The sequence below is a fragment of the Amblyraja radiata genome, chromosome 2 (genome assembly GCF_010909765.2).
Source record: "Amblyraja radiata isolate CabotCenter1 chromosome 2, sAmbRad1.1.pri, whole genome shotgun sequence".
Classification (NCBI taxonomy): Eukaryota; Metazoa; Chordata; class Chondrichthyes; order Rajiformes; family Rajidae; genus Amblyraja; species Amblyraja radiata.
Genome location: NC_045957.1, coordinates 94,797,647 through 94,811,960, shown reverse-complemented (window position 1 = coordinate 94,811,960; position 14,314 = coordinate 94,797,647). Strand labels below are relative to the sequence as shown.

At 39.1% G+C, this 14,314-nt stretch overlaps 1 protein-coding gene across 2 annotated transcripts in view; it reads right to left on the bottom strand.

The window, feature by feature from the left end:
- Positions 1-526: 526 nt before the first annotated feature.
- Positions 527-14,314, bottom strand: part of egfr (epidermal growth factor receptor) — a 278,250-nt gene continuing 264,462 nt past the window's right edge. For both annotated transcript variants that reach the window (XM_033050507.1, XM_033050515.1), the window contains exons 24-28: positions 11,408-11,505; positions 10,122-10,289; positions 6,342-6,386; positions 4,523-4,631; positions 527-2,665 (exon numbers count right to left, since the gene is read on the bottom strand). In XM_033050507.1, the coding sequence (XP_032906398.1) occupies positions 2,268-2,665; positions 4,523-4,631; positions 6,342-6,386; positions 10,122-10,289; positions 11,408-11,505 (818 nt within the window). In that variant the 3' untranslated portion in view covers positions 527-2,267. The remainder of the gene's footprint in view (positions 2,666-4,522; positions 4,632-6,341; positions 6,387-10,121; positions 10,290-11,407; positions 11,506-14,314) is intronic.

Below are 14,314 nucleotides of genomic sequence, written 5' to 3'. Positions count from 1 at the left end.
AATACCCACTAGGGACAATGTTTACATTACCAAGCCAATTAACCTACATACCTTTCCTTCCTTGGAGTGTGGGAGGAAACCAAAGATCGCGGAGAAAACCTAGACAGGTCACGGGGAGAACGTATAAATTCCATACAGACAGCACCCGTAGTCGGGATCGAACCCGGGTCTCCAGCGCTGCATTCGCTGTAAGGCAGCAACTCTACCGCTGCGCCACAGTACCACCCTAATGGGGAATGGATTGGCAGTGATTCACTGAGATTTCTAACTATAGAAAGATTAGGATAACTGATTGCTTGAAGTATTGAGTCAAAAGACTTCTGTTAAATCAAATAAAATATTCAAAAATCTCCAAAAAGTTAACGTGCTTAAAATCTTAAAATGCTCATCTTATCTTGGTAAAACAATCAAAATATTTAACAATTGATTGAAAATGTTCATTTACATTTTACATTTCATTTTTCTGGTTTTAGACTTTATATACATATAATGTTTTATTTTTATCAGTACATATAAAAAGATTCAATTTCACTTCTATACAAATAGTGCTTCAACAGTTCATTTATTTAAAAAAATTATTAAATCTCAGCAACATTTGTCTGCAAAATCTACACAATTTAAAAAAAGGGATACAATCCACATTGTTAGAACACACATTTAGATATCTTAATTTCCATAATCCTTCATCCATAGAACTCAGCCATCTTAACAAATATTGCCTTCCCATTATCAAATTGATCACCACAAACACTTATTACATAATGGCCATTATTTGGAACTCGTTGAGAATGCATCAGTTCTCTTAAGCACCGAGTTCCAGTAAAACAGGGAGGTGGAATATAAAGCAACTATACTTAGTTCTAATTTCAGTCAAACTTTAAAGATTCTTTGACATCTTGCAGCTATAACTAAGGAGTATGGAACTGCCTAGAATCAAGTTTCCAGGGACAACGTCAATGCTATAGAATTAATAGCTTTATGGTTTACTTGCTGTAGCATGATTTTGAATCCCATAATAGCAGCGACGGAATATGAAATCAATTAATGAAAGCTGAACATACAGTAAACAAAGTGAGAGAGGGAAAATATTAATTATACTGCTAGATGCTGCCGGAACAGCTGAATGTTTATAGCATATTAATTTAATTTTGGTTCACTATGTGTGAATTAGTTCACATTTTGATCATTCTCATCTATTGCTTTTCAGAATTTCACCTTAATTATTAATGTGTAGTGAAAAATGGCAAGAAGTGAATTTGAGGGTCCTAAATATGGATTAAACCAAAACATTATAGAGAGATGGCAATAATTTTGATGGCAGTGCAATGTGAAGGATGTGTGCTTACGAGAATGGGGAATAAGAGAAGTTTAGGTTAATACTGCACCTAATGACAATCTTGTCTTTTATTCTTTTACAGTATAATTTGTTTTTGTGTGGTTGTCTGAGTTTATTTGCCTGTGATGTTGCTGCAAGTAAGATTTTCATTATACCTGCACCTTCCTGTACTTGTGCATATGACAATAAAGTCAACTTAACAATCACAGATAACATTTGAATTTTTTGTATAAAGCAAATTGAGAGAATTAATTAAATTGTTTGTTTGCCTCAAGTTGATAGTAATTATTAAGTGTTAAAGATTGTAGGAAGATGCAGTTGTTGAAATCACAATGATAAACATTCATTCATAAGCTCATGGGACACTTTGAGAAACTCTTCACTTTTGAAATGTCCACCACATTTTCACCATTTGTCAGATCACACCAGAATAGTTGAGTTTTTAAGAGCCCACTTTACCTGGATATTAGGACGCATTCCACTGAGCTGTCCATATTACTTGGGAGCTGCAATTACTGTTTTATTTTAAGTACTAACAGTGTTTCAAAGTTAAACTACTTGTATATTCGTTTTGATGTATAAATATGCATTGAAACAAGATCTGATGTTCGTGCCTGAAAGACACAATCTTTAGCCATAATCTACACATAACTATGCAATATGGTGTTTATAATAAATCTGGAATGCTACTGAAGAAAAACAGCAATCTATTTCCTTTCTCGGTTTTATAAACCTAACTTAAAGTGTCAGAGTAAAGTTCCATCACCAGTACTATCTTAAGGACAGTTTTTACTTAGGAGCAAATATTCACATTCATCGCTTTTCCTCTCCCCTATGGAAATTTCCATTATCAGTACCACAGCATAGCTGCACTTAAAATTCACCAACAGGGTTTGGACACCAGGTGGTGTGGAAAGTCTGCATGCACATATCATACTGTAGTGCTTATTTGACCTCTGGGTGGCAGTGCAATACCAAGGTACTCTGGATTCTCAGCCGCAGCTTTGATGTGACCGTTCACTTTTGTATGTTTAGGAACAAAATTTTCCTGGTATTCAGGATTGTCTAAGCTTACATTGTGAAGCACTGTCTGGTCCCAGTGACTAGGATGGTCATAACCCGGTTTGCCGACAGGTTGGGAAGCATTCACATATTCAGGATTCTCCACTGCATTTGTGAACGAATTTAAATACTGAGAGTCAGTAGCGGGCCCTCTACCATTCTTGTTGATGGGGATAAAAAGCTCCTGGTAGCCTGGGTTTTCCATATCAGAGGCGGGGCTTTTCAAATGATTGGGAAGTTGATTAATTTTAGTTTGGTTGATGTATTCTGTAAAAAAAAAAACATGTTAACAAACTCATGCACAGAAAGTGAAAAGGAAATTGTTGTTCATTTTTAGAATTTGGAAATAAGATACAGTAACTTGAAAACCAAAGGTTACAAAAACAAAAAAGTAAAGAAATTCAAAACACATGATTCATGTGTACTCTCTACACATGTAGCTGACTCATTTAATACAGAAATAGAGAAAATAAGGAACATAGAAACATAGAAAATAGGTGCAGGAGTAGGCCATTCGGCCCTTCGAGCCTGCACCACCATTCAATATGATCATGGCTGATCATCCAACTCAGTATCCTGTACCTGCCTTCTCTCCATATCCCCTGATCCCTTTAACCACGAGGGCCACATCTAACTCCCTCTTAAATATAGCCAATGAGCTGGCCTCAACTACTTTCTGTAGCAGAGAATTCCACAGATTCACCACTCTCTGTGTGAAATTTTTTTTTCTCATCTCGGTCCTCAAAGACTTCCCCCTTATTCTTAAACTGTGACCTCTTGTTCTGGACTTCCCCAACATCGGGAACAATCTTCCTGCATCTAGCCTGTCCAACCCATTAAGAATTTTGTTAGTTTCTATAAGATCCCCCCTCAATCTTCTAAATTCTAGCGAGTACAAGTCGAGTCTATCCAGTCTTTCTTCATATGAATGTCCTGCCATCCCAGGAATCAGTCTGGTGAACCTTCTCTGTACTCCCTCTATGGCAAGAATGTCTTTCCTCAGATTAGGAGACCAAATCTGTACGCAATACTCCAGGTGTGGTCTCACCAAGACCCTGTACAACTGCAATAGAACCTCCCTGCTCCTATACTCAAATCCTTTTGCTATGAATGCTAACATTCCTAACAAATGAGTTCCTTGAGGTATTTTAGTGACAATAGAATTCATGATGCAGCACTATAGGATTTAGGTTAGGCTGCACGGAGTATTGTGTGCAGTTTTGATTGCCCCATTATAAGAAAGATGTGAAGTTGCAGAGAACCTCTACCAGAATTATACTTGGATTGGGGGGTATTAGCTACAGGTTGGACATGGAGTGTTTTCTCTGGAATGGCAGAGGTTGTGGGGAGAGGCATAGAGAGGGTAGATAGTCAGAACCTTTATCCCAGGATGGAAAAGTAAATACTAGAGGGCATAGTTTTAAGTTGAGAGGGGCAAAGTTTAAAGGAGATTGTGGGGCAATTTACACAGAGGGTGGAGATTGCTTGGAACACGCTGCCAGGGGTAGTGGTTGAGGCAGATATGATAGTGGCATTTAAGAGATTTTTGGATAGACAATGGATATGCAGGAAATGGAGCACTATGGATTATATACAGCAGCTAAGAATTGGTCGGCATGGTGATAGGCATAGACATTGCGTGCAGAAGAACCTGATCCGGGCTCTATGTTCTATGACAATCTTATCTTAATCTTGATTATTTTTCAAACATTCACAATACTTTTGAGTAAAGAAAAGGAAAGATTTGACTTTATCCTAAATGTATGAACCCCATCTCTGGGCTATGACCCAGGGCTGTAGCTCTCTGGCAAAGCAAAAAAAGGGATTAGTTAAATTCCTTGAGAACTTTATAAGCTTCTATGAGATTATCTTTCATTCTCCTAAACCAGAGAATAAAATATAATTTTATTTAATCTCTCTTGGCATGAGTCCCAGATATCTATTGAACCTTCTCATTACTCCACTGATTTACTTTGTCAATAGCCTAAAAAGAAAACACTGATTGTGAAGTGCAGATACACATACATTTCCCAACCCACAACGAAATAGTGAACATCACCAGTGCATTCAATGCTCATAAGAGTTAAAAGCTGCTAAAGTAATTATTCAATTATGTGCAGATACCTGGGGCTGGTTGGAAACATTCATTTATGTCATCTTCATCAAGGAGAACTGTTGGATCAGAACAGTAGCGTAAAGTTGAACTGTCTTCTCTTTTCGGAATTCCTTGATGCTGTACAATTATAAATAAAAAATTAAATGGTCTAGTTGATTTATAATTCACAATTTCATTTCTGTGCAGATAGAAAAGCATACTAGAATAAATTTTCATTATTTGCAACTCCTTTTTTGAAAAATATAGCAAAACATACATTAAATTGTAAAGCTATTTCCAACAATTTTTTCTCCAAGACTAATATCAAAGATTATAGATGTCAAATATAATCTTACCGAGCTTTGCCAGGCACACTTTACCACATTTACTTCATAATCACTGGTCTATAGTCCATTCCAACAATCATATTTTATAAATGCAATAATTATACTTTTGTCCCCATAATTATACATTTTTAACAAATGATCGTCTAATGGACAATCCAAATAAAATCACGAAGGGAATAGATAAGGTGAATGCATTGAGTCTTTTACCCAGAGCAGGAGAATCAAGAACCAAATTACATATGTTTAAGGTGAAAGGGGAATGATTTTATAGGAACCTGATTTACTAAGAAGAAATAAATTAATAGAGTCCTGGAGCACAAAAACAAGCCCTTCAACCCAACTCATCCATACCGACCAATATGCCCCATCTAACCTGGTCTCTTTTGCGGGTGAGGCTCATTGGTCAGCGGGACCTCACCAGAAAGGCTCATCGGTCGACGGGACGGAGAACCTGCCCAAAGGTTAATCAGGGCCGGTCTGAAGGCTCATTGGTTGGCAGGACCCACCCAACGGCTCAGCAGTTTGTGGGACCGGTAACTCAGCCGAAGACTCGTCGGGGCCTGTCCAAATGCTCGTCAGCTGGCGTAACTGGGAGGGAACTGGAGACTAGGAGTGGGCTGGTGGGAGGATGAACCAGAGTAATGCTTCCAGCACTTCAAGGTCGGCTGCACACGGTGCGCCCGAGACACAAAGATGGCCGGACGAGGAGAGGGACATCCGATCATGGGAACTACTGATTACATTGTGCATGTGGGCGGAGCAGACTTTGGACTTTGAATAAGGGAGCCAAATTGGCAGCACCAGCATGTGCAATATATGAAAAATGAATTTCACTGTGCAGTTGCATATGTAGCAAATAAGCACCATTAATCATTAACACCGTGTGTTTGGCTCATGTGCTCTAAACCTTTCCTATCCATGTACCTGTACAAGTGTCTATTAAGTGCTATTATAGTACCTGCTTTATCCACCTCCCTTGGCAACTCATTCTATATACCCTCTGAGTGAAAGTTAACCCGCGGGTTCCTATTAAATTATTTCTGGTTCTTGATTCTCCTACTTTGGGTAAAAGATTCTAAACATTAATTTTATCTATTCCCCAAATGATTTTATACACCTCTATAAGATCACCCCTCAACCTCCTACACTTCAAGGAAAAAACTCCTTGCTTAAGCAACTTCTCTCTACAGCCCAGGCCTTTGAGTCATGGTAATAAACATGTTAACATTTCTTAGAAACTGGTGCTAATCTACTGGCCCATCAAGCACAAAGAAAATGTCCATGCATTTCAGTTTACATCTGTCGTCTAAATTCATTAGCTTGATCAAGGACAAAGCTTGGTTAAGTACTGAATGGTGCGAGACTAATGAGATTGGGTAATTTAAGCTTCTATTGATTTAAGAAAATGCAACAATTGTTTAATTTGTTTACTTTTAATCTGTGACAATAATTATAGGTATGTGACAAGAACTTAAAGGCATAATTTAAGTTTCCTACTTACTCCATTTCTGTTCATCAAAGTTGATGAATTGTTGCTCGTCACGCTCTGGTGAAAAAAAATCACAAACAGAAGATAAATGATAAGGACAAATATTGACAAATTATGAGGGAGATAGACTGTTCATTCAAAATTCTTGTGGCAAGTTCCTTTTAATTACAAGATTTTGCTAAAATGGTATCCAGTATTTCTCTGCTGACTGCATGCATCATGTCATTTAAATGACGTGATATATCAAAACAGCAGAAACAGCATGTCATGATGCTCAGGATTATTAATGCCAGAGTTTATAACACTGATGAACGCAAAAGTGAATGGTCTGAATTTACTGCACTGCAATCCACATTCGAGATACCCATGATCTTGATCAATCTAAGTCAGGCTTATCATATTCTGACATTTGATGGGCTCATTTTTAATATTTAATATGCAAAGGGTTGTAAACCATAAATAATAAATGTTATTGCAAAACTGTCAACCCCCTTTCTACATTAATTCCAAAGATTATGAGAGAAACGGTTTGAAAAGATAATGACAAGTGAAGACATTCACAATATCGTTGAAAGGTCTATGCAGAGGGTACAAGAGTGACAAATGCAGCAATAAACCGAGGCTGTACTGCGAAAATAGTAATTGTAACATATAAAAAAGGGCCCATCAGGTTGAGGATAAAGCAGGTACAATTACAGTATTTGAAAGATACTTGTACAGATACATGGATAGAAAAGGTTTAGAGGTATATGCACTAAATACAGGCAAATGTGACAAACTTAGATGAGGCATCTTGGTCGGCATGAGCAAGTTGGGCTGAAGAGCCTGTTTCCATGCTGTATTACTATGACTCTCTGTCAAAGCAGGTCAAAATTGAGATTTTAATACAAAAAAGTTATGATAATAAATAATCTGAAATAAATAAGAATCATAATGGCACAGGAGGAGGTCATTCAGCTCACTGAATCTACCGAGCATCTCTGTGAAATAATTTAGTTAGTATTATTCCCCTGCACTATTGCCACAGCTCTGCAAGTTTATTTACCTCAAATTCATTTCCTTTTAAAATTATCGATCGTCTCATATCAACCATATTCAAAGGCAGCAAATTTGAGGTTACTATCATTCCTTGTGTGTACATTTCCTTCCTCGTGTTTCTCTCCATATCTCCAACCCTAAACCTTAATCATATTTCCTTAACATTGCATGATTAGCTAATGGCAAAAGTTTTCCTTTGTCTACCTGATTTAAACATGTTAGAATTTTGTACATCTCCATCAAGTTTCCCCTCCTTGAGGAAAACCAACTCCTAATTATCCCACCTACCAGCTAAACGCCTGAAGACTGCTCTTCTCAGCAACCTCTCAAGGATCTTCACATTCTTTCTAAAGTATGATGACCAGAAATTGATCCAATTTTCTAGTTGTGGCTGAACCAGTGTTTTTGTAAAACATTACCTCTATTTATCCGGCCCCAAATCTTATATGCTTCACTAACTAATCTCTCAATGTCTGCCAATCTCCCTGGATCCATGCAAATGAACCCTAAGTCCCTCTGTTCCTACACATTCTTTAGAATTCCTCACTAAAATGTATCACCTCACATTTCTCTGTATTAAATTCCTCCTGTCTCAGCAATTTCATGTTCTTTGCAGTTAGTTTGTTTGATATTATTAATTTGTCAACGTCACCATATTTTGATATTTTACTCTGCATTCCAATTGCAATGCCGAGTCAAATGTACCATTCTTATCCAAGTGTTTTCACATGAATACTTGACTCACCTTATTCCCAAGTTGTGTTTACTTCCTGGATAGAATTAGACCAGGTCCTAGGAGTGCTATTGAGCATATTTTCCTCATTTCCTACCTCATTTGACAGTGGTGTAATTGACATCAGTAATTTAGTTTAGTGTAGAGATACAGCACGGCAACAGGCCCTTAGGCCCACTGAATCCGCACCAACCAGCGATTCCGACACATTACATACACTAGGGATAATTTACACTTACACCATGCCAATTAACCTACAAACCTGTACATCTTTGCAGTGTGGGAGGAAACCAAAGATCTTGATGAAAACCATAGTGGAAATCTAACCCAGATCTCCGGCGCTGAAAGGCAACAACTCTATCGCTGCACCACCATGCCACCTCAAAGTACGACAGTAGATCTTGCTCATCTTTCAGTGCTTTGCTGTTATCAAGCAGTAAATCAAACTGCTAAAGCCAAACGACCAGATGAACAAAAAGATTTAATCCAAATTGTCTTGCTATCCCAGAAACATTCTTACATTGATTATTTGCTGAGAAAGTTTGATTTAAAAATACACAAAGAGCACAAAGTTGAGGCACAAAAGTTGTGACAACCGTTACACATGTCAACGGGTGATGAAGTTTGTTCAGCCTAAAGGTTTTCAACAACTTGATATGTTCTAATTGATCAAAAGGTTTGACAGTTTTGACAGTCAACAAAACTATCAATATTTTTTTTTACCAGCCATTTTGTGGGTAGAGGTTATTATGCTCCCTTACGTGACAGCATTTATACGCGTATGCTCTTTCGGCTCATGGAGCACATGCAAGATCCTGGTGATCTGGACCAGATAAGTACCAACTTCCTTTGGTTATCTCCAAGATCGACCGACTGACCAAATGGTGCCAGCATAACAACCTGGCTCTCAACATCAGTAAGACCAAGGAACTGATTGTGGACTTTGGTAGAGGAAGGATGAAGACCCACAATCCAGTTCACATCAATGGGACGATGGTGGAGAGGGTCAAAAACTTCGAATTCCTGGGCGTGCATATTTCCGAAGATCTTTCCTGGACCCAGCACACCAATGCAATTATAAAGAATTATAAAGAATTATAAATTATAAAGAATCATCAGCGACTCTACTTCCTGAGAAGATTACGGAAATTTGGCATGTCGAAGCAGATTCTCCTAAACTTCTACAGGTGCACAGTATAGAGCATTCTGACTGGTTGCATCATGGCCTGGTTCGGGGTGGGAGATTGCAACCTTCACATGGTTCGCACTGTTTCGACGAATGCAATCAACCTGGCATGCACAATCAAGTAAGATCAAACAGAACAAGTTGTCCTACAACTTTAGGCTGTGCGCGCCATACGCAAGAAGAAGAAGTGGCCTGGTTCGGCAACTTGAATGTCCAGGAGCAGAAAAGACTACAAAAAGTAGTGACCACTGCCTAGTCCATCACCGGCTTTGACCTCCCCACCGTCGAAGGGATCTATCGAATTCACTGCCTCAAAAAGGCAGCCAAAATCATCAAAGACGCACACCATCCTGGCCACACACTAATTTCACCATTGCCATTGGGAAGAAGGATCAGGAGCCTGAAAACTGTAACGTCCAGGTTCAGGAACAGCTTCTTCCCTACAGCCATCAGGCTTTTAAACACAACGAATTTCTGAGCTCTGAACTGCAAAAGACTATATTATTATTGTACTATATTTGTTATTTATTGATCTTTTTTTCTTTTCCCCCGTTATGTACTATGTTTACATATTCACATATTTTCTCGTGCTGCAGCAAGTAAGAATTTCATTGTTCCATCTGGGACATATGACAATAAAACACTCTTGACTTGACTTGATTCTGGACTTGCGTCTGGGCCATTATGTCCTGAATTGCATATTATAACAACATTTAAATGCAATTAAAAAATATATGTTAAATTATTAGAGGATTTGCTTTATGTCTCCTTTAAGATCATTAATGATATATGTAAGTTGATGCATGAAAGTTGATCCATGAATTGTAAAACTCACCAGTGATGTATATAAGGGTGTCCTTGATGTGGAAGGACTGTTAAAGAAACCTGCATGAGGAACAAGGTATTCATCAGCATCCACAATATCTTCCATATCTTCTTCCTCTATTATGGTACGATAAAATCTTGAATCACTCGGACTTGGTAGGTGCATGCGATCATCACCCTGACAGAACAATAAAGCAATTATAACCACATCCCTGACCATGGGCAAAATGTGCAAAGGAACAACATACACATTGGCATAATAAACCGCAATCTTTGAAGATTAAAAGGTTTTAAGTGAGTGGTTTTCAAATTTCATTTCATTTTTTGAGATTGGTGGAAAATTTAGAATTTTCTACAAAACAATTTTCTTTAAAAAATGTTAATCTGCACCTTACTCTTGAATATTCTCTTTGGATACCAACCAACATTATTACAGATGATATCCAATATTATTCTCCCATCTTATTAACATGTGGATAATTCACAAATTGTGGTTTAAAGGGTGATTCTTTATGTTATTGGTAGACTCTAACAATGTTAATACAGCAACAAAGTCTAAAGTACAAACACCATTGAAGTTATGCACTATTTTTTAAATTGCAATCTATCACGACTGCCACAGAAACACTCCTGCATCAAGATCTTTTTAGACTTTTCAATGGTATTATATTATCAATGGCAAAGGCATGAGGAGGATGTTGCCAGGACTTGAGGTACAGGGTTTAGCATATGTTGACTTTAATCCTTGGAGCGCAAGAGACTGAGGAGTGATCTTATAGAGATGTGTAAAATCATGAGCAAAATAGATAGGATGAATGCAGAGTCTTTTACCCAGGATGGGGAATCGAAAACAAGAGGACGTATGTTTAAAGTTGGAGGGACAAGATTTAATAAGAACATGAGGGGCAACATTTTTACTCAGAGGGTGGTAGATACATGGATTGAACTGCAGGAGGAGGTAGTTGAGGCAGATACCATAATATTTTAAAGACATTTGGACAGGTACAGGAATAGGAAATGTTTAGAGGGATATGGGCCAAACACAGGATAATGGGACTAGCATGGATGGGGCATCTTGGTTGGCATAGATAAGTTGGTCCGAAGAGCCTGTTTCCATATTGTATGACTCTATGTGTGTTCATAATCAGAACTCACTTGTCTCTTTGTTAACATGTTCCTGACATGCTCATGCTCTGAGAGCCATGGTTCAAAAAGCAAGTAAAAGCTAAAGCATTTAAAAAAAAACAAAAAAACAATCTTTGCTCTCATCATATCTCTCGTTTAAAAATGCATTACCTGAATCACAAGGTAACGTGGTGGATCTCGGGCCATTCTGGAGAATTCAGAGGTCAGCTCACGGAATCTAGGTCGGCTTTCTGCATCAATCATCCAACCTAGTTCACCAAGATAATTAAGGCAGAATTTTACCCTGAAGCAAGTACGGTAGTACAAAATCTTATTTTGAAGACCTAATTGCATTTGATAAAACTCCGGGACTGTACAAAAGAGAGTCAAGAGAAGCCAAGACTCTTTAGTTGTCATATGCACCAGTACGGAACTATGAAATTCTTACTTGCAGTAGCATAATAGATTTATAAACACAGTACTCAATAGGTAGCATAATAAACAAAGTTCAATACATTAAAAAAACTCTAACATTGCAAAACAAAACAAAAGCCTGAAGTCCCTAGAGCAACCAAGTCAGTCTATAGTTTGAAGTTTAGTTGATATTTGTCGTGTCCAATAACCGGATGGTTGTTGGGAAGAAGCTGTTCCCAAACCCGGATGTCACAGTTTTCAGATTCTTATACCTTCTTCCCAATGGCAGGGGTAAAATGAGAGCGTGGTCACGGTGGTGTGGGTCCTTAACGATGCTAGCTGCCTTTTTGAGGCACCACCTCCTAAAGGTCCCTTCAATATGGGGATATCAGTACCAGTAATAGACCGGGCAGCATCCAAAATGAACAAACCCAACTCTTGAATATCAAAAAAACTAAGGAGCTGATCGTGGACTTTAGGAGGGCACATCATCCGAGGACGTTCACACCATTGAAGATAAATGGGGATACTGTGGATAGGGTGAGCTGTTTTAAATACCTGGGAGTCCACATCTCTGAGGATATGACATGGACATCACACGCTGCAGCACTCGTGAGTAAGGCAAGGCAGCGTCTTTACCACCTCAGACAATTGAGGAAATTCAGAGTGTCTCTGAGGATCCTCCAGTGCTTCTACTCAGCGGTTGTGGAAAGCATCTTGTCCAGAAATATCACGATTTGGTTTGGGAACTGCTCTGCCCAGGACAAGAAGGCTCTGCAGAGAGTAGTGCGTTCGGCCGAACGCAGTATGGGAACTACACTCGCCCCCCTGCAGGAACTATACATCAGAAGGTGCAACTCCAGAGCCAACAAGATCATGGGAGACCCCTTCCACCCCAGCAATGGACTGTTCCAGCTGCTACGGTCAGGCAAACGCCTCCGTTGCCATGCTGTGAAAATGGAGAGGATGAGGAGTTTCTTCCCAGAGGCCATTAGGACTGTAAACTATCTCTCCAGGGACTAACTTTAACGTACAATTTTACTGTTGTGTGGTGTCTTTTTAAAATTGCTGTTTTTTCCCTTTTTTTTCCCTCCCACAAATATGTAATATGTGAATATGTGATTCTGTTCCATTCTGTTTGTAGTTTGTTTGTTTGTTTTTTTGCACAGTCCGCGAGCATTGCCACTTTTCATTTCACTGCACATCTCGTATGTGTATGTGACGAATAAATTTGACTGACTTGACTTGAGTATATCACTCAGATCTATTCTCTTCATCCGATCTATCCTTCCCCCACCCTCCCCGCAACGTGAAACTAGCTTGGTTTTTTCACTCATCCCAGTTCTGCTGGAGGATTATCAACCTGAAACATGAACTCCTTCACAGATACTGCCTATCACGTTGATTGTTTTCAGCAGTTTCTGCTTACATATCAATAGCTATTGATTGATTGCACTGATTGAAAGATACAGTACGGAAACAGGCCCTTCGGCCCACTGTGTCCATGTTGACCATTCAAACCAGTTCTAAGTTGTCCCACTTTCACACCATGTCATACACACTGGAAGCAATTTACATGGGCCGATTTACATACAAACCCACACGTCTTTGCGATGTGGGAGGAAACTGGAACACCGGAGTTATATAAAGGGTATATACTGGTGGTGCTACAGAGCTGCACGGTGGTGCAGCGATAGAATTGCTGCCTTATAGCGCCAGACACCTGGGTTCGATCCTCACTATGGGTGCTGTCGATATAGAGTTTGTACATTCTCCCCATTACCTGCGTGGGTTTTCTCTGGGATCTCTGTTTTCCTCCCACACTCCAAAAACATAACGATTCGTAGGCTAATTGGCTTGGTAAAATTGTAAATTGTCCCCAGTGTGTGGAGGATAGTGTTAGTGTGCGGGGATCATTGGTCGGCGTAGACTCGGTGGGATGAAGGGCCTGTTACCATGCTGCATCTCTAAACTAAACTGGAGCCCATATGATCACAGGAAGAACAACCCTGCACAGACAACACCCGAGGTGAGGATCGACTCTGGGTCTCTGGCTCTGTGAGATGACAGCTCTCAGCTGCACCACTGTGCCACCACTGTTTGTTTGTTGTTCTATATAACAGATGTCATTCTCCAGCACATGCCTACTTTCAACTAACTACTGTAAAAAATATATAAAATCGTTATAATTTGAGTTCTTTGTTTAGGTTCAGAAATTACATTTTGGGCCAAAGGGCCTGTTTTGTGCTGTACTGTTATTTCTTCTATGTGATAAAAAACAGTAAAATGGATATACATTTTTTCTTCTTCATACGAGAGAAATTAGATTATCTCAGATTCAACTTTAACTTTAATTGTCATTGTCAGTGTACAGCACAGAGACAACGGAATGCAGTTAGCATCTCCCTGGAAGAGCGACATAGAATATGATTTCAATAAATAAATCTATTTACATGCATACAGTCATAGTGTTTTTCCTGTGGGAGGAGTGTCCGGGGGGGGGTGTCATTGAGGTACATTGTTGAGTAGTCACCGAGGTACATTGTTGAGTATTGTGACAGCCGCAGGGAAGAAGCTGTTCCTGGACCTGCTGGTCCGGCAACTGAGAGACCTGTAGCACCTCCCGGATGGTAGGAGGGTAAACAGTCCATGGTTGGGGTGAGA